Source organism: Marmota monax, unplaced genomic scaffold (assembly GCF_021218885.2).
Source record: "Marmota monax isolate L192 unplaced genomic scaffold, Marmota_monax_Labrador192_F-V1.1 WCK01_AAM20220418_F8-fsc00024, whole genome shotgun sequence".
NCBI classification, from domain to species: domain Eukaryota; kingdom Metazoa; phylum Chordata; class Mammalia; order Rodentia; family Sciuridae; genus Marmota; species Marmota monax.
In genome coordinates, this window is record NW_026695224.1 from 1,198,921 (window position 1) to 1,225,293 (window position 26,373).

General features: G+C 42.7%; 1 protein-coding gene across 10 annotated transcripts in view; it reads right to left on the minus strand.

The window, feature by feature from the left end:
- Positions 1-26,373, minus strand: part of LOC124086647 (vacuolar protein sorting-associated protein 35) — a 97,162-nt gene that overhangs the window by 66,079 nt on the left and 4,710 nt on the right. For 2 of the 10 annotated variants that reach the window (XM_058576003.1, XM_058576002.1), the window contains exons 2-8: positions 12,283-12,373; positions 10,517-10,589; positions 6,164-6,624; positions 4,658-4,763; positions 3,989-4,082; positions 3,384-3,493; positions 2,293-2,434 (exon numbers count right to left, since the gene is read on the minus strand). In XM_058576003.1, the coding sequence (XP_058431986.1) occupies positions 2,293-2,434; positions 3,384-3,493; positions 3,989-4,082; positions 4,658-4,763; positions 6,164-6,602 (891 nt within the window). In that variant the 5' untranslated portion in view covers positions 6,603-6,624; positions 10,517-10,589; positions 12,283-12,373. Of the gene's footprint in view, positions 1-2,292; positions 2,435-3,383; positions 3,494-3,988; positions 4,083-4,657; positions 4,764-6,163; positions 6,625-10,516; positions 10,944-12,282; positions 12,374-18,907; positions 19,686-25,594; positions 25,757-26,373 lie in introns of those variants that run through there. The other 8 variants (XM_058576000.1, XM_058575999.1, XM_058576001.1 and 5 more) reach the window with 7 other exon arrangements.

A 26,373-nucleotide genomic window follows, 5' to 3' on the forward strand; every position in this document is an offset into this window, starting at 1 on the left:
CTCCTGTTTTCTTTTTTTTAAGAGTCCTGATGTCAAGCAATCCTCCTGGCTCAGCCTCCCAAGAAGCTGAGACTACAGGTGGCTGACACTATATCCAGCTATTTCTTTTTTTTAATACTGATATTTACAATTATAAATTTCCTTCCTGGTTTAGATATATCCCATCAGTTTTGCTATGCTGGTGTTTTTTTTTTTTTTTCCATTTTCATTCATCTCCAAATGTTTTCTAGAATTTATTTATTTGAATAAAATATTTTATTTAATTCAATACATCCAAAATAGTAACATTTCAATAGGTTATAAATACAAAAATATCAAGGAAATATTTTCCATTCTTTTTTCACATTAGTTCCCTGAAATTCAGTATTTTTTAAAGACAAATATGTTTGTTTTTTTAATACCTTTATTTTGTTTGTTTATTTTTATGTAGTGCTGAGGATTGAACCCAGTGCCTCACACGTGTGAGGCAAGCACTCTACTGCTGAGCCACAATCCCAGCCCCTGGAATTCAGTATTTTAAACTAAAGAATTCATCTCAATTCAGATCCTAAGTTTTCATCAGAGCTATTTTATTTGTATTTAGAGTCCATGAAATTTGTAGATAAAAAATAAACCCAAGTTTTTCCAGACATACTACTAAAAATTTTTCAATAACTGAATCAAGTATCAGTTTTTAAATGTAAATTAATAAAACTTAAAATCTAATTCCTCAGTTAAACTATCCACATTTCAAGTGCTTGATAGCCACTGTATTGGACAGTGCAGCTCAGAAACTCTTCCACCATTTTTAATCCACACAATACTCCTAAGAAATAGTTATTCTTTTTTTTAAATATTTACTTATTTATTTTAGTTTTAGGTGGACACAATATCTTTGTTTTATTTTATATGGTGCTGAGAAATGAACCCAGTGCCTCACACATGCTAAGCAAGTGCGCTACCACTTGAGCTATATCTCCAGCCCCGGAAATAGGTATTCTTATTTCCCATCTTGCAATTGGTGAGCTCAAGGAACTTTCCCAAGTTTCACAACCAGACAGGGGATAAACCAATGTGTTCCATCTTGTCACTGGGAAATGGGCCTTGGTAATTAACTGTATTATTGGGGTCACAAAAATTGCACCCAAAGCTGGTTGGTCTTTGACACAGAACTACAGAACATATTCCTAAGCTTTCCGTAATTTTTTACCCCACAGAGAAAGATGGACCCAGAAGCCTTGGCATTAGTACTAATGAGCAGAAGAAGACTGAGGCCAGTTCCCCACCATCTCTGTTATTTTTCTGAATATCCTAATCTAACAGATGCCAATTAGGAAAAATGGTCAGAAGGAGCAAAGCACAGCCCTACAGATGCATCAAACCACTTCCCATCTTCTACATTGAAATTCTTTCCCTTCTTGAAATGAGTTGTAGAGAAACACCTCATGTTTGTCCAATGGAATGGAAAATCACAGAAATTTATTTAACTACCATCCAGGAACTTTGCCTGGGACTTTATGTACATGTCACACCAAGAACACTCCTCAGGGGACAAATGAAAGTGTAATACGTTTATTCAATGGAGTATCACATGGCCCTTAAAAAGAATGGGGAAAGATGTCTACTCTGTATTGTTGAATTTAAGTAAGTAAGCTTAAGCCAGGCATGGTGGCACATGCGTATAATCCCCATTACTTGGGAGGCTAAAGCAGGAAGATTGCAAGTTCAAGGTGAGCTTCAGCAATTTAGTGAGATCCTGTCTCAAAATTACAAAACAAAAAAATTTAAAAGGCTGGAGATATAGCTCTGTGATAGGGGTAGAATACCCCTGGATTTAGTCCCCAATACCACCTCTGCAAAAAAAAAAAAAAAAAAAGGAAGCTCAAATCCAAGATACATTATATGATCCCTTGTATATTTATAGGTTTGTGTATCATGCCATGTTGCTCATAGAGAGCTCTCAGTGTGGAATGGGAAGAACTTCTATACTGTGTATTTGATACACATTTAGAATATGTAACCTTTTGAACTTTAAAAAAATTAATCTTAAAGATATTTTTAAAGAAAAAAGTTATTGTCTCATTTAATCTTCAAATAATACTTAAAAAGATACAACTATCCACAAATTACAGATGGAAAAACTGAGGCTCAAGAAGTTGACATGACTAGTCTTCTCTAGGCTCCAGAACTAGAAAATAGGGGAGCCAGAAAGGGAAACCAGGATTATCTATTAACAGAGCTCTCAGCGATGGGATGGGAGTACATCAGAGGCTCAAGAACTGGGCTCCCACCTACCACATCCCTAGAACTTACCTTGAGGTCTAGGTGCAGAATGTAGTGCTGGTGGAGGTAATGCACACCCTCGCAGATCTGCTTGATGAACAAGACCACGTCCAGTTCAGTCAGATGGTACTTTTCATCTGTGATCCGGTCAAAGAGTTCACCCCCATCCACACTAGCAGAGGAAAGGGAGAGGCAGGCAGGTAAATGAACAAAGCTCTCATAGGATTTGCCCACTTTTTTGCCAAGGACCAAAAGACAATGGCCTAGGAGAACTCAAAGTTGGCTGTATCCCATGGATCACAGGGCTACTGCCACTGCCATCTGAGTTTTCTGGAATACCTGTGTTCTAGCCCATTCCTAGTAAAAAGTATGGGATGGTCTTCCAGATTGATAATCCCTGACTCTGAATAATCTAAATCAGGGCTGCAAACTCTTCTACTTAGTGGGGAGCCAACTAGTACCTAAGTGGCAAGAAGACTTAATGGGCAAATTTGACCATATGTGAGATAAAAGTTTTATGAAAACACACAATCCTTAGTCTTTTATTTTTCTTTTGAGAGAGACACGATATAACAAATGATTTGCTCTCCTCAGCCCTGCTGAAAGCAAAACAACAACATGAGCCTAATCCTAAATGGCCTCTGAGACCACAACTTCAATGCCCAGGGTAGTGGGAAATGGTAGGCATTGTGGCAAATCCTGTCCACAAATGGCAGTCACTGAGAGCTCCAGCTCACCGTTTCCAGCAAGGAATGCATTACTAGACTCTTTTCGTTTTCAAGAAAAGCCAGATATCTAGATTTTCCAATTTCTATTACCTAAATTTCCCAAAGTAAATAATTCATTCAAAATCACCAAAAACTCTTTAGGCCAAACTGACAAAATATCTGCAAGTTAAATCAGGCTCAGTAGCCACTTGTTTGTAACAAAATGGCTTTGTCCTCCACGCCCCACTTGGGATTCAAGTAGCCAAGCCAGAAAAAAGGGGGATTGCATGGTCGTCTGTGTCCCAGTGAGGGGAGGAGAGACAAAGAGCCTTGCTTAGAATGAACAAAGGCTCTGAGTTCCAACCTTGCACCTAACCTGAGGAGAAGCCACTGCCCCGTGTCTATGACACTTACTACTCCATGACCAGGGTAAAGCTGTTCTTGCTCTCAAAGGCATCATAGAGTTGGATTAAGTTCACATGGCTGAGCTGGTTCATGATGTTGATCTCATTCTTCACATCCTCCTTGTGGAACCAGAGGAGAAAGAATTTACAAGCAAATAAGTCAGGAAGAGGAGACAGTTGTACCTCCCAAGACAGACAGACACACAGACAGACATATACCCCTCATCCTTTTTGAAAAATATCCTATTGTCACCCCAGATCTCCTTGCCTCACCATCCAAACCAGGGTTTTGCAACAGGAAGGACCTTAATTTATTCACCCATTTCAAAAGATACTAAACCCAAGGCCCAAGAATTAATGAGCCTTATTGCCCAGGGTCCCACAGGCCTCTTGGCAGAAGCCATGCCACGACACCCACATGTAGGCAGGTGTGTCTGGACTGAGGAGTGTGAGGTGACCTGCTGGGGAATATAGGAGTCATAAGAAAAAGGCAGGAAAGGCAGCAGCTTCTCTGTTCAGTATGGAGGGGCAATGTGGGTGCAGGGGGCTGTGAAGGAAGTGAGGGAGTCCTAAGCTTGGCTAGAAGGATCTGCTGGCTCAGGGCAGATGCCTCACCCGGTCTTTAGCATTCTTCACTTTGATGATCTTGGCGGCCAGTGGGAGATCTGTGGACTTCTCTGTGCACTTGTGAACCTGGCCAAACCGGCCCCTACAGAAACATGAACACAGCAGGCTGAGAGTACAAGAAGCTCACCCCATACGTGGTAGGCCACCTGTCCCCTGAGCTTCCTGGTCCTACTCCTTCCTCCACACACACACCATTTGCACTATCCTAGTCATAGGCCCCACACCACATGGGCTACCCTGACATCTAGAAAATGACCTCATGACCCCCACTATATGGTCTACACTACACCCTAAGGGAAAACCTCCCTGCACCCCAGGGAACATGCCTCTCACCACTCCATACCACAAGAGCTATCCTGCACCAAAGAGAGTATACTCACTGCACCTATGTTGGATCTCCTTCCAACTCCAAGATGCTCCCATATCGTACCACATGGGTCCCCCTGCACTTCCCCTCATCTATACCATGTGGGCATCCTGCACTCTAGGGATAGTCTCTTCACCCCATTCTCATGCTCTAAAGGATATCCCATTCCTGGCTTTGGTTCAATTAACCAGTTCCTGAGAATTACCTAGCAGTACCCCAGCTCATTCTCCAAGTGGTTCTGCCCTGCTATTCCTCCTCCCACCCCTTATCAAAGCAGACAGCCCACCTACCCTCCCAAGACTTCATGCTGGCACACCGTGTAACCTGCTGAGATCGAGGTCTCCTTGACACTCACCACCCGGTGTTCAAAAGGTGCTGGTGGAGCTGGGCTGTCATCTGTTTAGGAAACAAGAGACCTGTGAGTTTCCTATATGCAGCCACCCATCCCAGACCCACTTAATTACATTTGGTTTACCAGGTGACAAGCCCTTTGCCTTTCCTATAACCCAAGGATTTGAAAGCCCCTTCTCAAGAATAATCTCACTGGAGCCACCCATTTGGCAGAGGAGGAAGCTGAGTCTCAAAGAGGTGAGGGGACTGGTCCAAGATTACACAGGGTAACAGTGATAGGAGGCAAACTCAAGTCTCCTGGCCACTAGGACAGTGCTGTTTGCAAGGTCAAGACATTTTGGCAGCCTTCTCATGAGGTCTAGAAGGGGAATCCTGGATGGGTTAGTGCAAGCCTGCAGGAAACAGTGCATACTGGAAAGGTTGAGCTTGCAGAGTTTAAGGAGGAGACTATTTTTAAAGCAAAAGAGGGCTACAGAGATCAGAAAAGGTGGTACGATAGGGAGGCAGCTGTAGAAATAAACACCCCATCCTTTCTCTTCTCTCACCTTCAGCTGATCCTAACCAAAGGCCAGACAGCCTGCAATGGAGCCCATAAGAGGCAGCTCCAAGGGCACAGGTGGATCTGGAGGAGAAATAAAGGATAGCCTATACTTGGAAAGATCAAAACTAATGACTTAGGGTTTTCTTGTCCTTCAGAGGTGACAGGAATACCTAGAAATGTTTCATGAAATAGAGTAAAGAAATAAAACAGAATCCAGAATATACATCAAACACAATAACATAAACCAGTTTGTACATGAAGGGCTGGAAGATGCTGAGGCAGGAGGTCAGGGGCTTGGGTTGGCATTTGTTTAGAGCTTGTCATAGGAGAATGCTGCTGGTTCTCTGGCTGCAGGGATCACTCACAATATTCCACAAACTCTGACAAAGGAAGATGATCCCAGAGATGGAGGGGTTTAGAGCCTCGGGGTCACAAGAACACAAGGATGCCTCTCACCACCCTGGGATGGTAAGCAGGTGAGCAGTCCTAATACCTCCTCCTTGTCCTGAAGAAAATCAGCTTCCTGGTCACAAATGGCCAATGATTGTTATATGTACCAGTTAATGTCATCTTTTTTTTTTTTTTTGACAGGAGTCTTCCCTGTCTCAAACCAAAGTAATACCAATGGTGAAAGCTCAGGCAGCAGGTGGTTTTGAGAAATATACCAAGATGGGCCACATGGGTCCCTCCTACCCTAATACCAAGCTGATCAGAGTTTTCAGTCTTTCTGTCTCTGTGCCTTGGTGTCCAACCCCAGGATGGATAAGTAGGCTGTTCTCAAGTCTTGGACTCTCCCAGACCTGCTTAACCAACCCTGAAAGCTGCAGAAAGCAGCCCCAGGAATATAACCTCCCAATCCACTCACTTCTGGCCTTGTGTCAAGTCAGGCAGCAGCCTCACTTACCCAGAATTAGGCTGCCAGCCCCATCATCTGGGGGTGTCCTCCTTCCTGTTTCAGTTCTTGGAGTGACCCCAGCTGCACAGTCATTCCCAGGCTCAGGATGTCCTGCTCCTAAGCTTTTGTCCTGCTGCAGGGCTGAGGTCCCAGCAGGGTCATCTCCCTTGTCCCTCCTGGTGAAGCTTGATCCGGTGGCAGGCTCAGCCACAGGCCCTTGCTTCTCCTCATCATCTGCTCCCGCCTCGCTGCTTCTCTTCTGCAGTGGGGTAAACTCTTTGGCTTCTTTGGGGTTTTGTTCTCCCAGCTCAGTCTCAGGAGCTTCAGAGCAGCACCTGGGCCCAGGCAAGTCCTGCTCACTGGGATAAGCAGCTGCTGGAACCTCTATAGGGGGAGTGGGTCTGAGGCTGCCCCCTCGTGTCACAAGAAGTTCCCCGGGAGTATCCATCTCTTGCACGTGGATGGAGATTCTGAAGCAGAGAGAAATATGGCCCTGAGATTAAAAGCAAAGACTCCATAGTTAGTACAAACCTGGGTTCAAAGGCCTACTGCTACCACTTACTGACAGTGGCCTCTTGGCTTCAATTTTATCATCTGTAAAATTAGAAATTTAGGGCTTGTGGTGGGAGACTCCAACTCCTGCCTCCTTGGAGACCTGACCACCACTGCCCAGACAGGACATCAGGAGAAATAAAAGTAGAATTACTCTATGTTCCAGCAGTTCCACTTTGGGGTATATATCCAAAAGAATTGAAGCCCATATTTATAGCAATTTTATTCACAACAATCAAGAAGTGGAACAACCCAAATGTCCACTGATGGGTCAAAGGATAAACAAAATGTGGGAAAGACAAACAGTGGAATATTATTCAGCCTTTTAAAAAGGAAGGAAATTCTGACACCTGGTACAAAACAAATGAACCTTGAGGATAATATATGAAGTAAAATAAGCCAGTCACACAAGGACAAATAATGCATGATGTCATTGATATGAGATTAAAAAGAGTAGTCAAGTATATAGAGATAGGAAGTAGAAGAGCAGTTGCCAGGGGCAGGGGGAATGGGAGTGGGAAATGGGGAGTTGTTTAATGGGTACAGAACTTCAGTTTGCAAGAAGGAAATGTTCTGGAGATCTATTTCCCAACTCTGTGAACACATACAACACTATGGAACTGTTCACTTAAAATTAGTCAAGATGGGCTGGGAGAGTAGCTCAGTGTTAGAGCACCTGACTGGCATGTGCAAGGATCTGGGTTCCATTCCCAACACTGGGGGAAAAAAAGTTAAAATGGTAAAATTTTTGGTATGTATTTTTCTCACAATGAAAAATAAATAATGAGGCCTTTCTCTAGCAACTGCTGGCCTACCTCCACTGAGCTGCTGGTCCTCTGAGGGCAGTGCCTGACCTGGGTGGGTTGTCTGAGAAACTTGGCAGCCTGTTCATAGTGAAGCACTGGGCAGGAGGAATAGAAATCCTTCCAAAACTATGCCCTGTGGGACTATGTGTGGGTCAGTGATGAAGGGTAGGTTGGGAAGGATGGCATCTAAGCTAAGCCACCCCAAACCTAGCCTAGGTCAAGGGACATGGGAACCTGTGACTTGTCAGTTGCAAGAGGAGTATCCAGGTAGTCAGTCGACAAGGTCAGCAATCACCACTCCCTCTTATGTCTTCCCTGACAGAAGGACAGAGGATGACCCTAAAACCACTGCCATGCAGTGCCAGGTCATTTTGAGTGTCCCAAACTTTCTCATCTACTGTCTGGCACACCCATGGCAGGCATTTTTAATTAACTGCAATATTCTGTACCACCAAGTTCAGATACTGCCTCAGGATGTACTGCATGCACGACTACAGAGCAGCCCCTACAAATCACAGTTGATGCGTGACTTCCAATCTATTGTCCTCAAAATATATTCTTGTGCTAGGGGAAGAAGGACAGGTAGTGACCTCCCCACTACCTGAGACCCGCTGTAAATCCAGTATGCTTGAAGTTCAGCTCGGGGCTGAAACTGAGATACAGATCTTTTCTTCTCACTCAGAATGGCTTTGGGCCTCTACCGAGTTCATGGAAAGTTCACCCCCAGCCCTAGATACCATATTTATGGCCCTGGCCTGAATCCAAGAATGCCTGCCTGGAATCCCTCCCTGGGGCTGTCAGGTCTCCTGGGAGGCTCCCATTTCCTTCCAGAACAAAAGCAGACAAATGATCTGGACTTCTCTGCCAGTCACCACAGCAAACACAAACCAGGCTTCCTCCAGGTTTGTGGTCAGGCCTTGGGGTCTCAGTTTTAGGTCAGGGCAGCCCAGGGCAATCACAAAGGGATGAAGTTCATCTGAGAGAAACTTGCAATGCCCAGAAGAGGCTGCTTGGGGATGTGAATGTGCCATCCCACAAAGATGACAAATACAGGCCTGGGGACAGGGGTTGGGAGTCAGCAGGTTCTTCATTCTCCCACACTGTCTGCTGAGCATGGTCAGAGGCCATGTTCTAAGGGTCAGGGTGGCTGCCATAACTCCACTTCCAGAACCCCTACCACAATCCTCCTGAAAGCCTCTGGGTTGACAGCCTGCTTTGATAGATTTTTCAACATTTGAAAAGATAGATAGACTTTTCAACATTTGTTAATGGTGCTGCCAAAACTGGAAATCCATACGTAACAAAATTAAATTAAACCTCTCTCTCTCACCCTGTACAAAACTCAACTCAAAGTGATCAAGGACCTAGTTATTAGACCAGACTCTGCAACTACTAGAAGAAAATGTAGGCCCAAATCTCCATTATGTCAGCTTAGGAAGTGAAATCCTCAACGATACTCCTAAAGTGCAAGAAGTAAAATCAAGAAATCAATAAATGTGATGGTATCAAAATAAAAAGCTTCTCAATAGCAAAGGAAACAATCAAGAACATGAAGATAGAACCTACAGAATGGGAGAAAATCTTTGCCACCTGTACCTCAGAGCATTAATCTCCAGGACATATAAAGAACTCAAGCCAGCGGCTCTGGAGGCTGAAGCAGGAGGATTGAGAGTTCAAAGCCAACCTCAGCAAAAGCAAGGTGCTAAGTAACTCAGGGAGACTCTGTCTCTAAATAAAATACAAAATAGGGCTGGGGATGTGGCTCAGTGGTCAAGTACCCCTAAGTTCAATCCCCGGTACCCAAAAAAAAAAAAGAACTCAAAAAAACCTAACACCAAAGAAACAAATAACTCAATTAATAAATGGGCAAAGGAACTCAATAGGCACTTCACAGAAGAAGAAATACGATCAGTTAATATATGAAAAAAATGTTAAACATCCCCAGCAATTAGAGAAATGCAAATTAAAACTACATTGAGATTTAATCTCACTCCAGTCAGAATAGCCAACAATAAATGTTGGCAAGGATGTGGGGGAAAAGGTACACTCATACATTGCTGGTGGGACTGCAAATTGGTGCAACCGCTTTGGAAAGTAGTATGGAGATTCCTCAGAAAACTTGGAATGGAACCACCATTTGACCCAGTTATCCCACTCCTTGGTAGATACCCAAAGGACTTGAAATCAGCATACTACAGTGACACAGCCACTTCAATGTTTATAGCAGCTCAGTTCACAACAGCTAAGCTATGGAACCAACCTAGGTGCCCTTAAACAGATGAATGGATAAAGAATGTCACACACACACACACACACACACAGGAATATTACTCAGCCATAAAGAAGAATGAAATTATGGCATTTGTCGGTAAATGGATGGATCTGGAGACTATCGTGCTAAGTGAAATAAGCCAATCCAAAAAAATACAAAGCCGAAAGTTCTTTCTGATATGTAGATGTTAACACACAATAAGGAAGGGGAGAGAGGAATAGAAGTTCACCGGATTAGACAAAGAAGACTGAAAGGAAGGGAGGGAGTGGGAACAGGAAAGACAGAATGAACTGGACTTAACTTTCATATGTTCGTATATGAATACACAACTAGTTTAACTCCACATCATGTACAACCACAAGAATGGGATCCTAGTTAGAATAAGTAATGCTCTGTGTATGAATAATATATAAAAGAAAAAACACTCTACTGTCATGTATAGCTAAAAAGAACAAATTAAAACAAAAACTATGCCTAAGACTCATTCCAGAATCATTGACTCAGAATTTCTGGGCATTGGTATTTTTTAAATCTCCAGATAACTATAGGGGGCAGCAGGTGACAACCAGTGCTTTAATCTTCCAAAAACCACAGGGTCTTCCCCTCAGCAAGCTAGTCTAGCTCTAGGCATACAGTGGTCATTCAGCATGTGTCACTGGCCCATTGCCATGCTGCCACTGAGGGACTGTAGTTAATTCTACCCGCTGCCCAGCACAGAAGAGCAACCCTTACCTTAGCGGAGATTCTCCACCACTGTGAGCTGCCCTGGAGAGAGCTGGTGCCCTTGGGGGCTCAGAACCGGGCCCTGAAATCAACCATAAGACTTCTTCTGAGGACTGAGGATCAAGCTTGCTGGATGATGTTCCTTGTCCTGTACTTGGTGTCACATCCTGGCTGGTGGGGGCCTTGGTGACCCTGTTAGATGCTGCAGACAATTCCAGGTGAGTCCCAGGGTTCTCACTGGATGTCTCAGGATCTTTGGCTTCAACCTCTGTGGGCAGCAGCAAGTGGCCAAGAGGTACCTGGCCTGGGCCAGGAACCCCATCCACTTGCCCAGGTGAGGCCCCTGCCTGGGAGACGAGGTCAGTACCCATTCCTGAAGTGCTGAAGGAGGGCAGCCTCTCCACTGTCCTCTCTGACAGGTCGGCCTTCTGGCTCTCTACAGGAAAACAGGCAGGGTAAAGATATAGTCCCATTTGGAGGTGTCTGTCACAAAAGACACTGCAAAGTATGTGCACCAGGCCATTCAGTTTAGCCGAAGGCTGGAGATAAAGACCATCAGGAGGTTGTGTGAACCATGGAACATCCACACAATGGAGTGTTGCACCAAAAAAAAAAAAGCTAGAGAGTAATCTCAGGATGTTCTGAAAGTAAAAAGAAGCAAGGTGGAGAACAGTGTGTAGGGAAGCCTCTTTACCTAAGGGAGAATGTGTTTGTGTGTGGGTGATTGTGTGTGTGTGTGTGTGTGTGTGTATGTGCGCACTTGCAATGTGGTCTAAGTAAACCAGAGTTCAAAAGAAAAAAAGATTTTTAAAAAATATTTATTTAGTTAGTTAGTTAGTTGTAGTTGGACACAATACTTTATTTTATTTATTTATTTCTATGTGGTGCTGAGGATCGAGCCCAGGGCTTCGCACATGCCAGGTGAGCACTCTACCACCAAGCCACAACCCCAGCCCGAGATAAAAGATCTTTAAACGATTATGTATAGAGAGAGAAAACAATGTTTAAGAACAAAAGTAAAACCAAACTCCTCTCAATATACCTTGTTTTGTTGATTTGACTTTGAAACCATGTAAATATTATGGGATTTTCTAAAGAAAATTGAACTTTTAAAAAAGCAATCCATAAAAATTTAATGCAAAATGAAATTTTTAAAACGTGATTATCAAGTTGGTGGTATAGTACACAGATAGGAGTGATTTCAAGGGATTTCATTTTTAAGAAGTGATTTCATTTTTATTTTGCTTGTTTTGCCCAGTCTGATCCCAAACTTCTGGGCACAAGCCTCTCCTTCTGCCTCAGCTACCAAAGTAGCTGGGACAACAGGCAAGTGCCACCACACCCAGCTCCAAGTCAAAACATTACAATTGAGCTGGGCGTGGTAGCACACACCTATACACCCAGGGTCTGGGTAGGCTGAAGCAGGAGGATAGCAAGTTCAAGACCCTAAGCAACTTGGCAAGACACTGTTTCAAAATAAAAAGATAAAAAATAACCTGGGGACATGTGAATGTGGATCTGTGGTTGAACATCCCTGGCACCAAAAGAAATAAAACCTATTTCAATTGACTATATCCATCTGTAGTGGGATATATATGTGTGTGTATATAATTTATATATATATATATATATATATATATATGACAAAGAACTGTGCATAAGACAAAACAGCTTCGACAGTTTCTCAGTAATCACAATGTGAGTGATACTGTCAATATTTTCATTATGAACGCACTGTGTGTTCAATGTGGGAGGAAGCAAATGGGCCCACTTACCTTCCCAAGGCCCCCTGATGTCAGCTTGCACACCCCTGGTACTCAACGCATGCTTTGGTTTTGTTCCCTTCTCTTCCACTTGCTCTTTGTTCTAAAATAATAATCATAAAAACCATCATCTTTATCATCAACATCCTCTTTCAGGCCACAAACTTTTATTAACCACCTACCACATACTTAAGATAAAGTACAAGGTACTAAGGTTATTTGGCATAGTCTCACAGTAATCTTAGAATACTGCTTATCATCATTTTAGAGATAAGACACTGAAGCCTTCCCAAGGTCATGAAATTTAAAAGAGGAGGAGCTTAGTTTCAAATCCAGAACTGAAGTCTTTTTTTAAGACTTCGCTATATTGCTAGTGGGGGGTGGGCCCAACCCCCAACCCTTGGCCGAGGGTTTTAAATAGACCAAACCTCAAAGGACTTAGACCAAGGATAGAAACAAACTTAAAACATCAATTCAGATCAATTGTTTCTGGCTAGTACACTGTTGGTTTAGATTGGGTTCTAAAGTCAAACCCATGCTTAGTAGGGAGGAAGCACCACAGTGAATCTGCCTGGGAATTCCATGGTCATCCCCATCCCCCTCTCTAGGAGCAAGAACACAGACTCTCAAGGTAGCTTTGCTGGATTTGAACCCCATCTTCACCACTTGGCTGTGCTCCTTGACTTCTCTGCATCTCACTTTTCTCATCTGCAAAATGGGGATATTATCTGCTTCAGAGAGTCAGGGAGGATTAGGAGAGTTAATTTGTGGAATATTGGAGAAGTGTAATCAATACATAGCATTGCTCAGTAGTTCTAGTGATTCCATCCTGCCTGAGCCAAAAGCCATCATGTCAAATGACACATTGAATAAGGATAGTTGGTCCTGGCCCAGAAGCACTCCCTGCAGCTTTTCCTTATATCTGAAATCTGCCCAAGACCAGTGCATGAGGCCCCTATGTTTGCAGTTCTGAAACAGCCTGCAGCACAGTCCAGCCATGAGCTCTCAAGCAAATATCTCTACATGCTCTGACCTCTTGACAGGCCTACCTGGTGCTTTCAGGGAATTGGAACCACTGATTGACAAGTCCCTAATATGAGTCCTGGTACAGGTCACAGCCCTGGTCATAGCCTGGGTTGTGCCATGAGGCACAAGACACTCTAGTAAAGGGTCTTCCCTGCCTTGGAGGTTCTTAACTGGAAGCTCAGAGGTCAAAAACAGCTCAGGATACATTAGGCTTGTGCAGCATTTAAATTTTTTTAATTCAAGCCAAGTGCGTGCTTACATGCCTATAATCCCAGGGACTTGGGAAGCTGAGGCAGGAGGATCTCAAGTTCAAGGCCAACATCAGCAACTGAAAGAGACCCTCACCAGGGGCTGGAGTTGTGGCTCAGTGGTAGAGTACTCACCCGTCACGTGCAAGGCCCTGGATTCGATCTTCAGTACCACATAAACATAAATAAATAAACTAAAAATATTGTGTTCAACTACAACTAAAACATAAATGTTAAAAAAAAAAAAAAAAAAGAGGCCCTCACCAATTTAGCAAGACCCTTTCTCAAAATAAAGAGGACTGGGGATGTGGGTTCAATTCCTGATTTTAAAAAATTATTTTTGTTTCTAACATTTAATCTAATTAAAATTATGTAGGATTCCTTTAGAGTTGATAAAATTGTTTCACATACATATACACGTACATGCACACTGTTTTATTCATTTATTTTTTCTCCCACAGTGCTAGATTTGAACCCAGGATCTCATACATGCTAGGCAAGCTTTCTACCACTGAGCTATAATCAGCCCAACTGGTCTATATTTTGAGAGTAGAGTTGGTTTCCTTGGTAGATACATTTGTTGACTGTATATTTAAACTGTGCATAGTTTGTGTGTGTAAGTTTATTGTACCTAATAAAATAATTATTATTTAATTATTATGCCTTAATAAAACTGATTAGGAAAAAATTCTAGGTTCCCAGCTTCTTTTAAAAAAATATTGGAAGATCTGGCAACTCTAGGCCCAAAGGGCAAAAACTGGCATGGGCAATTCCCTCTAACTCTTCCAAATGTCTCCCTGCTCCTAGGGTAAGTGTTGGTTCCACTGTTTTTCCTATACCGTATCCACTTCTCTCAATTCTGTTACCTGTTCACTCCTTCAGGATTTCAGGACACCAAGTTTTGTCCTTTTAATGGTAAGTACATAGCCCAGCACCTGACATGTGGTAAGCACTTAATAAAAAAATTGCTAAGCTGCTATTACCATCATCACCAACGTCATCAATGTGGCCCAGAACCTCTGCTGAACAGATAACTCTCCTTATCCCTTTTCTACAGACTCTGTCCTAACACCCATGTAGCTGGGGAAACTAGAGGCATTATCACAGATCTCCTCTTGTTTCACCCCACCAATAGAAAGAGACCTGTACACACTGTCCTTTGGCAGACCTTGTTGGGCTCAAATCGTCCTCTCCCTCCCTCCTTCTTTAGCGTAGGCAAACATGTGCGCATGCATCTGCACCCACACACATACAACCACAGCTGGCTTCTGTCTTTAGGACTCAACGTTCTGGTCCCTACCTTGTCTGTTCAACCAGAAAAAAACATTAGCGACCTCAGGTACCATTCTAGGGGACTGAAGCACATGAACAGCTTGACCACGTGATTCAGGAATACTCCTGGCTGAGCCTGAAGCTGTCTTCCCTGAGAGAGCACCTGGCTTCTAGTAATAATCTAATTCATTGCTACAATCAAATGAAGTGCTACTGAGAACTTCAAAAGATTTGTGGAAGACCTTTACAAAGTCCTGGCATAATTTTCAAATTTAACAGCCAATGCCAGGATTTAATTCAATTCCACATATGATTACTATGCTCCTAGGCTCTTAGGAAACACAAAGAGGGTCTTCAGAAAGTCTCCATAATGCAGTTGTCAGCACTGACAATGTGTTAAGTAGCTGTGTCTGTGTCTCTGTTCACTGTCCAAACACTTCCTGTAAGACCACCCCTGGGAAGTAGAAGCTTCAGGGTAATGGACAGATCAGTAGCTGACATTCCCATTGGGAGGCTGGACCTACATTTGTAGATAGTTATTAATATGTGTATTAAATACAAGGATCAGAGAAAGGCCAATCTAGTGCCAGTGGGGCAAAAAAGACAAATGTTGCAAGAAGTTAGAAAAAAATTCTGTGACATCCCCCCATCCAGAAATGACTAATATTTGCAACATGTAAATCAATAATAAAAAGGCAGAAAAACAAAATAGAAAAGAACAAAAAGGACATGAACAGGCATTTACTGAAAATACAAGGTTTTTAAACATAAGAACAATGTTTACTCTTTTAGTAAAAGAAATATAGAATAAAACCACAAGATATAACATTCTGTCTACTTTTGGTTATGTTTGAAATTCTCCTTAATAAAAAGTTTGAAATCATTTTATGAATTCAAAAAGAGCAGTTAGCTTTAAGAAACATATAACCAATCACTTTTCTTGAATATGCTTCAAATAAACCATTAAAAATTTAAAATTGTAATATAATCTGGGTTGGGGTTATAGCTCAGTGGTAGAGCACTCACCTATCATGTGCCAGGCCCTGGGTTCCATCCTCAGCAACACATAAAAATAAATAAATAAAATAAAGGTATTGTGTTCAACTACAACTAAAAAATAAAATATTTTTTAAAAATTATAATCAGGAGTCTGAATACTGACTTTGGTAATATTACCAAAGTCATATTCAAAGTATAGTATTGTAATTATGCTTTTAAAATAGTCCTTATCGTTTAGATATAAATGCTGAAACATTTATGAGAGACATTGTTCAATGTCTCATATTTGCTTCAAAAGTAATCTGGAGGGGCTTGGGTTGTGGCTCAGTGGTAGAGCGCTTGCCTAGTATGTGTAAGGCACTGGGTTTGATTCTCAGCACAAACAAATAAATAATTAAAATTAAAGGTTTATCCACAACCAAAAATATATATACTAAAAAAGAGAAAAAAGTAATCTGGAGAGATAAAATGGGTGGGGAATCCATGAACTAACATTGATTTCCTATTGATGGCTAAAGCCAAGAGATGAACTCACAGGTCATTATCCAACTGGTCTTCTGTATCCATGGGTTCTACTATGAGCACTTAATCAAACTCATATTGAAAATATTCAGGAAAAATTTGCATCTGTACTGAACAGGTACAGATATTTTTTTCTTGTCATTATTATTAACTGGTCCTATATCCTTGTTTCTTTAAACCAGATAGTATAACAACTATTTAAATAGCACTTATTAAGTATTATAAGTAATCTTGAGATGATTTAAAGAATACAAGAGGATATACATAGGTTATATGCAAATATTATGTTATTTTATATAAGAGAGTTGAGCATCTGAAGATTTTGGTTTCCAAGGGGTTCCTGGAACCAATCCCTCATGGATACTAAGAGATGACTGTAATAATCTCTATTTTTATAAATATCTAAAGTTTTTCATACTAAAATATTCAAAAACATGCACATAGTAAGATCTCATTTTGGGGGCTGGGGGTTGTGACTCAGTGGTACAGCATTTGCCTGGTAGATTCGATCCTCAGTACCATAAATAAATAAATAAATAAATAAATAGTATCCATCCTCAACTAAAAAAGTATTTTTTAAAAATCTGATTTTTTTAGTCATCAGAGAGAAAAAGAATCAAAAAGTTGGGTAATATGCTGTGTTAGCCAATGTAGCATCAATAAGCATTCCCATATGTTGTGGGAAAAGACTAAATTGTTGGTTTTTGTTTGTTTTTTGGTGGTATTGGGGATTGAACCCAGGGCCTTGTGCATGTGAGATAAGCACTCTACCAACTGAGCTATATCCCCAGACCTAAGACTAAATTAGAATAAATTCTTTGAAGATCAGTTTGACTTTATTGATACAAATTTACCCTTCACTACTAGCAGTGTATCATACCGATAAACTCACACTTGTATTCAAAGACATACATCTATGGAGAGTCACTACATCATTATTTATCATAGTTAAAAATCAGAAAAAAATATAAAGAAACAAGGATATAGGACCAGTTAACAAATTAAGACATATTCCTCCAAAATGGAGTACTCTGCAGCTTTAAGAAATAAGCACAAGGAAATTTTCTAGGCCTAGATATAAAACAATGCCCCAATTACATTAAGATTTAATGTGAACATTACATTAAATAAAATACATTAAGATTTAATGTATTTAATATATCAAGGCCAGATCAAAGTGAATAACATTTGGGAGAAAACAAAACAAAAAACTGAAGGTGAGGTTTATAGGCAGACCCCATATCTAAAAGGACTAAAAAGAAACTGGTACTTGTGATTGCTTACAGAGGTGAGGGGAGTTGTTCTGGGGACTCGGAGATTGAATAGGAGGGAAATATATACTCTTTATACTATATGAGCAGTCTCCTGTTTTTGTTTTTGTTTGTTTGGTTGGTTGGTTGGTTGGTTTGGTTTGGCTTGGATTTTGAGGGTATGGGGAGTTGGTGTGCTGGGGATTGAACCCAGGAACTTGAATCATGTTTTCTTTACCATGTACATAGTAATTTTCCTTTTGAAACTATTAATTATGTTTATTTTATTAGATTAATGGATTTTCTTTTTTAAAGCCAAGGTTGGTTATCAGTGGCAAGGGCCACTGCAGGGGTCTGATCTCCCCTGCAGGCCAGGCTCTCAGGGGAAGTCCAGGGCAGACAGCAGAAAGCTGGGGGATGGGAAAGCTCTGGGAGGGGCTGCAGAGTACAGAGGGGAAGGGATCAGCAGGGTGAGCCCTGGCCTGGCTGGGCTGTGAAGGAAAGTACCTTCCTATCCTCCTGTGTCAGCCTTAGTAGCCAACAGGGTCAAGCGCAAACCCTTTTAGACCCCAATTCATCCCCTGGCTCCAGGCTGTCTGAGTGCTACTAAGTGGCTGATCCTCATGTGCCCAAATAGGGTGTCCCCTCTGCACACCTCACCCCTCCACTCCCTCCCACACCCCCCACCAGAAGCCGAGCTTCCATTAACCAGCAGGTTTGATTATGCAACCCTTGGGAACAGCCACTCCCAGAAATGCCACCCTCCACCCCCAGGCTCCAGCTCCTGCCTGTTGTCCCCCATAGGTCACTGTCAACACTCATCTCCCCACAGGCAGCTGCACACTCCACCTACTCTGGGACAAAACACACAGTTGGGGACAGGAAGGGGGGATGGGTTTTTGAGTAGGGCCTGTCATAGGAAACTAAGCACTACCCACCTGTTTCCATCCCAGGTGAGGAGCAGAAAGAGGCCCAAAGAGAAAATAAGTGCAGGAGAAAGTACAGAAGCTTAATGACCTTCACTCCCTATCTGCCAATTTGTCCCTGACCTCTGGATTGCTTGGAACTGCCCAAGGTCTCACAGTTTTGGCTAGGGCGCTGCTTCTGCCTTTCCCTGGGAGAGCAGCACTCAGTAGTCTGACCAGAAATCTATCCATGACCTCTATGGTTCTAACTCTCCTTTCCCCAATCAATGCAACACACATGAGGCACAAGAAAGGGACACCATCTCTCCAACTCTCCAAACCCTAGCTGCCTGGCCAGTCTCCCCACCAGTGCCCAGGCTTCCCTTCCAGCCAGGGAAAGGAAGCAGGAACCAACCTCCTCGTGGCTGTCAACCAGGCTGCCTTTTCTCCAAGGAACACTCCCTTGCATGATGAAATCCACCACCTTTGAGTTCTGGAACACAGCCCCCACCAAAGCGATGGCCCTGTCCACAGCCACCACCATCCTGAAGAGAGCTTCAAGTTTGGCACCATGCTGGGCACCATCCTGTCGCACAGCCTTCACCAGCTCTAGGACCTCAGTCCACCCAGCCTGTGTGTCAGCTGGAGGGGCACTATCAGCCGCCCCTGGGCCCAACCCTTGGAAGGCCTCCAGCCGGTGCAGGCCTTGCTCTAGGTGGCCCATGCCTTGGCACACACACTGTAGCTTCTCTGTGACATCTTCTTGGAAATGCAGGAGTTTGTCAACCTTCTCATTCAGCATGTTAAGCTTTTTGTCCATGGTGGTTAAGCAGGCCTTGCCCAACACTGGTAGACCCCGGGGTTCCAAACTCTCCTTGGAGGCTCCTGACATCCCAACTCAGGCTTGACAAGGGCAAGGATGAGGAAATGGAAGGGCCACAGACCTCTAGTTCTCACTTCAGCAGTAGTTTCTGGAAGTTCATTGTCCTTGGTAGCTGACAGCCTTGCCCTGTAGCACCAACCTGCTTGGACTGCCTGGGCTGTTTGGGGAGCCCAGAAGACCAGGTTTTCTCTGTGCTTTTGCCTTGTTTATCTCCCTCTCAGCCATGGGCTGTGACAGGCTGAGTTTGGCACAGGCCTTTCTCCTTGGGGCCCCTTTGACATCATGGCAGTGTTTAACATTCCTCTCTGAGAGGCTGCTGACGGGCAAATATTTTAAGAATCTGCCCAGAGCAGGCAGGGTTTTGTGTAACTGAAGCTAAAGACTGAAAGGATCCTTTAGGTAATGTACCTGTCAGATGAACTTGACAAGAGAGCTTTAGGGATTCCAGGCACTGAGGAGATGGGGTCCCACCTGCCACACATATATCTAACTCACAGTAAAAAGCAAGATCAAAACAGAAAGAAATCTGAGACCATTCAAGCAAGTTCTGACTTTTACCATGATGAAAATTTTGATGATTTTGCAAATTAAAAACATATTTTTGGTGTTCCTACTTCACTAATGCCTAAAACATGTACTTAGACTGCTCGTAGGATGAATTTGCAGGTTCCTCCTTACATGGGGCTCTCAGTCACTAGTCATTTGTATCTAAAAATAGAAGTGAGGGAAAATGGCCTCGGCTCCTCACCCAAGTGCAAACCTATAGGTTGTGTTCCTCAGGTGACATTTATCAGTGATCTCCCTGACATCCCAATAAAAACGATGTGGTACCAGGTACCAATGTCTAATTGACAAAGATTCAGTAGGGCCCTATAGAGCAATGAGGACTATGTTCCCTCTGGTTTCCAAATCTTTTAGCCTCAGAAACCCTTGGTTTGAATGAAATTTTTGCAGAAGCATCAACAAATAAAGCAGACACGTAGAGTTGCTCAGGATGTCATCGAGATGGGGCACAAGGTACCAATTCACTATCTAAAGGACACCACAGAGGAGTCTTGAGTTATACCTTTTTCATCTAGAGAGGGAAATGTGTACAAGGTCACCCAAGCACAAGGCCTCCTTGAGCATAGGTCAGCCATGGTCAGTGAAGCACCAAGGGAGAGAGGGGCTTTAGTGTTCCTCACAACTTCCCGCTCTTGAATAAAAGCCAAGATGATATACTCTGACCTGGAAATGTGATTTACAAAAGCACCATGAGATGATTTTGCTATTTTAAGCCACAAGTTACCTATCAATACCATGTTCTTGCTATAAAGATGCAGCTTGACCACAGCTCCCTCTCTATTCATCCTTCTCCTCAGATAACTGCCTGGAAGCAGCCTACACAGAAGTCCAAATCCATTTCTGGGGGCAGACCTCAATGTCATTTGTGGAATGACTCTGGAGCACACTCAAAAGAGTGTTGGTCTGCTCTATCTGCTGTGATTAAAAACACACACACAGCCAAGTGTGATGGCTTAATCCCAGTGACTCAAGCAATTTAATGAGAACTGGTCTCAATTTTTAAAAGTAAATAAAAAGGGCTGAGGATGTGGCTTCGTGGTAAAGCACCCCTAAGTTCAATCCCTAGTACCAAAAATAATAATAATAATTTAAAAAAACATAAACAAAGTGTCCTTGAAAAATGAAATTTGGAGAATACCATGCTCTAGCCCCTCTAAGACCTCTGTTTCCAGAGAAAAGGCATCAGTACTGGACCAAGGACCACTCTTTTCCTCAATAATTTAGACTTACTACTTCGCTGTGGAACCAGTGTTCTCTAAATCAAACTTTGGGAAATGGCTGCCTAAAGAAATCTTTGGAAGTCCATCTCCCCAGGCCTCCCCATTGCTTCTTTCTAAGTTGGTGACACTAATTTTTGTGAAATAAAGTTCTCACCAGTCTGCACAGAGAGTTTCCGCCAACACATACCACAGGCTGCTGCATCATTATCTCTGCTTTGGAAATCTTTGGAATAACCTGCAAGTCCAGGGTTAATAAAACCCTGGAAAGATGAAACCAAACAATCCCAAAGGAAACAAGCAAATGCGATAGACAGATAGATAGATAGATATCATTCAAGTTACAGAAGAATTCACCCCAGGTCTCCCATAAGCAGCAGTTTTACATAGTAGTTTATTTACTAGAAAGGGGCCTCAGCCATCATCCACTGTTCCAGACCACCTTGAAGCTCCCTGAGGGCAGAATGGCACTTCTTCAGCTTGCCTTGTATCCTCAGACATGCCAGTGTGCCTGATGTATGGCAGGTATTCAATACAACTGTAAAGAAGGAATGAATTAACAAGGCCACAGCAGGAAGCACCAGGTTTAGCTGACCATGGGAGATTTCTGTGGGAGTGGGCAGCAACTGGACTTTGCTAGAACAAACAAAAGAAGTACTTGGCAGGGTACCCTGGCAATTCCCAGAAGCAAGCTCTGGGACCTTCTGGGAGGAAGCTTAAAATACACCAACAGAAGCTCTTAAGCCCTCTTTGATGAGAAGGAGTAGCCAAGACAACCAGCTCTGAATCCCTTTCAGAGCTCAGCCTACAAGGAGAAATGAGTGTGTGCACATTGAGTTCCCTGAGGGCTAAAGCACGGCTTCTTTCCAACTCTCACTGATGTATAGGACACACCAAGTACCCCACAATGGTACCTGCCTGGATAACAGAGGGATTCTACCCTCTAGGCAAGAGAAAGACCAGAGAAGAGGCAACCGTGCTGGATTTATACAGAGTATCAAATCCACTAACACTTAGTCCCTCCAGGGTGAAGGCAGGCCTGCTGATCCACTCCTGGAAAAAAGGCTGACCTCTTCTTGCCCCAGGGTTGGGTTAGTGTGAACCCCAAGATTCTTCCCTGCTCTTTTGTTGACCTATCTTGAGGCTGCAGAAGTGAAAGAGAGTGCAACATTTTCATTTTAAAGTGATATTAAGACTGACTCGGGTAAAAGACTGATTTCCCATATTTATCTCCTTCCCTTGAAGAGATCTGATTTAAGTGGTAGTAAAGTAAGACAATAAATACAGGTCCCCAGTGAGAAAGAATGGAAGCGGAGCTCTTGTTGAATGAGTGTTATTTGTGAATTTCTGGAAGATGGAAAGCTTTTAGGGGAGAGGTAACTGGAAAAACCAGAAAAAGAAAATCACAGCCTCACTGGGCACATGGCAAAAACAGACAAATGTAGAGCCAGCTTGCCATGTAAAACCCCAGAGAAGTCTATGAACCTTGAGAACCCGGGTGGAGTAAACAGGAGCAAAAATGCAACTCTGAGACATATTCCTCTAGTCCCTTCCTCCTTCCCAACTCCTCTGTACAGAAGGGGCATTGCCAGGAATCACTCCCACCCACCCCACTCCCCCTGAGGACCAGACTCTGTTTCTGGAGGAGCTCAGTGGCCCAATGTAACAATACCTGTATGAACTAGCACTGGGGGGTCCCTCTGGAGTTCCCTACTTGACCAAGCTCAATAGAGCCAAGCAATCAACAAGCCTCAACTACCCATCCAGTTTTTAGTACCTTATTCTGAAATATGCACAGATAAAAAAAATCACAATTATTAAAAGAAAGACACCAAGATGTAAGATTCCAAGACAAGTAAACAGAACCATAATCCTGGAGGAAACAAAAAAAAAAATGAGAAATAGAAGTTTCAAAAAGGTCATCATTTATAGTTACAGAAAAATATGAAAGGCTATTCCATCCAGTAAAAGAGGATGCTATGGGGGCTGGGGATGTAGCTCAAGCGGTAGCGCGCTCGCCTGGCATGCGTGCAGCCTGGGTTCGATCCTCAGCACCACATACAAACAAATGTGTTGTATCCACCCAAAAACTAAAAATAAATATTGAAAATATTTAAAAAAAAAAGAGGATGCTATGGGGGGGTGTGGCTCAGTGGTAGAGCACTCACACAAAAGAACACTGGGTTTGAATATCAGCACCACATAAAAATAAACAAATAAAATAAAGATATTGTGTCCATCTATAATAATTTTTTTTAAATATTAAAAAAGAGGATGCTACAGAAGAAAGAACCGTGTAATGAATATAAGAGAAGTCTTGGAAATTAAATATGAGTCATAAATCCCAAATATGGATTGGGAAATAACCTAATATCCTAGAAAACAGAACAAAAAGTTAAGATATAAACATAAGAAAATATGGTAGACTATGAATCCAGCTGGTCTCACTTCTAATTAGTTAGAGTTTCAGGAATAAAAATAAGAGAGAGGAGGAGGGCATTTATCAAGGAGATACTACAGTAATTTTAGAATAAGGGATAAAGAAAAGATTATAAAAACTTCCCTAAAACTAATACAAAAGAACTGAAATCAGAATAATATCAGACTTCGTATCAAAATATTTCTCCTCTGAATTTTAAAGACATTGCACCACTGTCAGAGGACAGAATGATTTGAAAAGATGCATAAAAATGCTGGGCATGCCTGTAATCCTAGCAACTCAGGAGACTGAGATAGGAAGATCGCAAGTTTGAGGCCAGCCTCAGCAAATGAGCAAGGCCCTTCACAACTTAGTGAGATCCTGCCAAAAAATAAAAAGTAAAAAAGGCCTGGAGATGTAGCAACCCTGGGTTAAACTCCCAGTAAAAAGAAAAAAAAAAGGCATAAAAAATGTGACTTTTTCTTTCTTCTTCTTCTTTTTAATGCACCCTAAGGAAGCTGCTTTGAGGATGTGCTCCAGCAAAAGAAGGAAGTAAGAAAAAAATCAGTATACAATATAACTAAAGATATATGTAGTAAATATTAAGATCAAGGAGCTTAGAATAAGACTGTCTGAATTTAACTCCTGCCCCTGCCTCACTAGAATTATGACCAGGATTTACTTAACTTCTTCCAAGTCTGCTCTTCCTATTCTGTAACATGAAAATAATAATGGTAAATACACTTCACAGAGTTGGCAAGAGAGTTACATGAGAATGCTTGTAAAGGCACCTAGGCCATCAGCATGGTGATGGCAGAAAGGGCAAAGAGGAATATAAGGAATTAGAAACTCCAAGAAAATCAGAGTTTTTACAAGAGAAAATAAGATTAAAGCACAATAATTCATTTCGTAATGAATATTTGTATCATAATAAAGTAAATGGTTTATTAAGTGAAAACAATCGCATATCTATTGTGAGTTGGGAAGTATGAAAAAGGTTAAGTCTTCATTTATCTGAATAGGAAATCCACAGATCGCATACAGAATTAATATGAAAAATATGAGTACCAAAAGAAGGAACAGCTAAAAGACTCCATGTTGCCTCTGGGGATCAGGAACCGGGAGAATATCTAACTACTAAACATGCAGAATATCTAACTACTAAACATATAGTACACTTTGTTGATTTGTATATTTAATACTATGGGGAATTTCTAAGAGAGGGAAGCCAGGTGTCTAGAAGAAAGGTGCCCTGGCCTACATTATATAAATGCTGTATGAGCTAGATGCATTCCTGGAAATTCCTTCACCTCAGCACACAGCCATCTTGATCCACACAGAGGGTTCCTAACAGTGTAATATCCACAGGGCTGAGCGCAAATGTAAGTAAAACCTTTAACACAGTGCCTGAAAATAGTATAGATTAGAGCTGCTGTTCTTAAAATCAATCTCACCTTCTCCCCACCTCCCATCCCACGAGGCCAGCCCAATAAGACAGCAATGTGCTCAGTCACCTTATTGAGGAAGAGGGACAGTACTCCAATCCTAAACAAGCACACCCCTCCTCACCATCCAGCACCTGGCCCAGTAAACAGTGGCCACATCAGCTAATGGTGCATGCAGGGGACATCTGGCCCCCCTACATCCCCTGCGTGCACCTTTAGCTGATGTGCACTCTGAAGGTGCCAATGTGTCCTCCATTGAGCTGAGCTTATTTAAGAAAGGAAAATAGAAATGAAAAAGACCTCGAGAGCCTCAGAGTTCAATGCAGACAACTTTGGGGTTAGCTGCCACTGGGCATTGTCTGCCCAGTATATCCTGAATCCATGGGGAAAGGCCCCAGCTGTCCACCCCCAAACTATATCTATCAACCAAAGTTTTCTGCTGACTGAGTTTCTTGGTTTGAGAGGACCTTAGGTCTGGGGGACAATTGTCACCAGGGCTCCTTTAGTCCCATGACCTTACCAATTGTTTCTCAGCCTTCTACTTCAAAGCATGCTAGCTTAGAGCTGCCCTTACCGCAAATATCTGGGTGTAATCTGATGCCCGCTGCTGGCCTCTGGTGCTGGGACTGTGCAGTGCTGGAGTGGGGCATAGAGTCCCCATCCTGCAGGCCCCAGAGCTGTGCCAACTCAATGTTTACTCTGCCTGGAGATGGATGCTACCCAACTGCCTGGAGCTCTGGGAATGAGGTGGGCTGGCCGGCCAGGATGATTTCTCTGGAAGAACTCAGGCAGTAGCGATAAGCCTGGCATTTCCGCTTATCTCTGACCCTGTCCCAGGCCCCAGTGGCATCCAGAGGTTTCACTTGGTTATCTGCTTTGTTGGACTCTATCTGCCTCTTTGGAGGCCTACTTCCTGCATCACTTAGCAGAGTGTCTAGTTGTGAAAGAAACACTGTGTGGTCCAAGAAAGAAAGGGAAGGAGTCCTGGTGCAGAGCTGACTTGAGTTCAAAACTCAGAATTCTGGGACAGGGAACCTGATGAGGTGGGAATCCTTTATTTTAAGACAGAAGTCCTGACTGGCAACAGAAAGGGCAGAAGGCCTGTGTTTTTTCAATGGGGCTGCTCACACTCTGGCTAAAGTCAGCCATCTCCAGGCTGCAAGAGTTTAGCTACTGCCTCCCCAAATAAAACTACTCAGGAAGCTACCAAGGAGTACACAGTCCCTAGGACTGGGACACAAATTAGAAGTCAGGGAGAGTCCTCTGGCTAGATCTTCCCAGAATGCCCTGAGGGAGGCTAAGCTCTACACACACAGACAGATGACAGGCAGAAACACATCATTTTGGGACCAC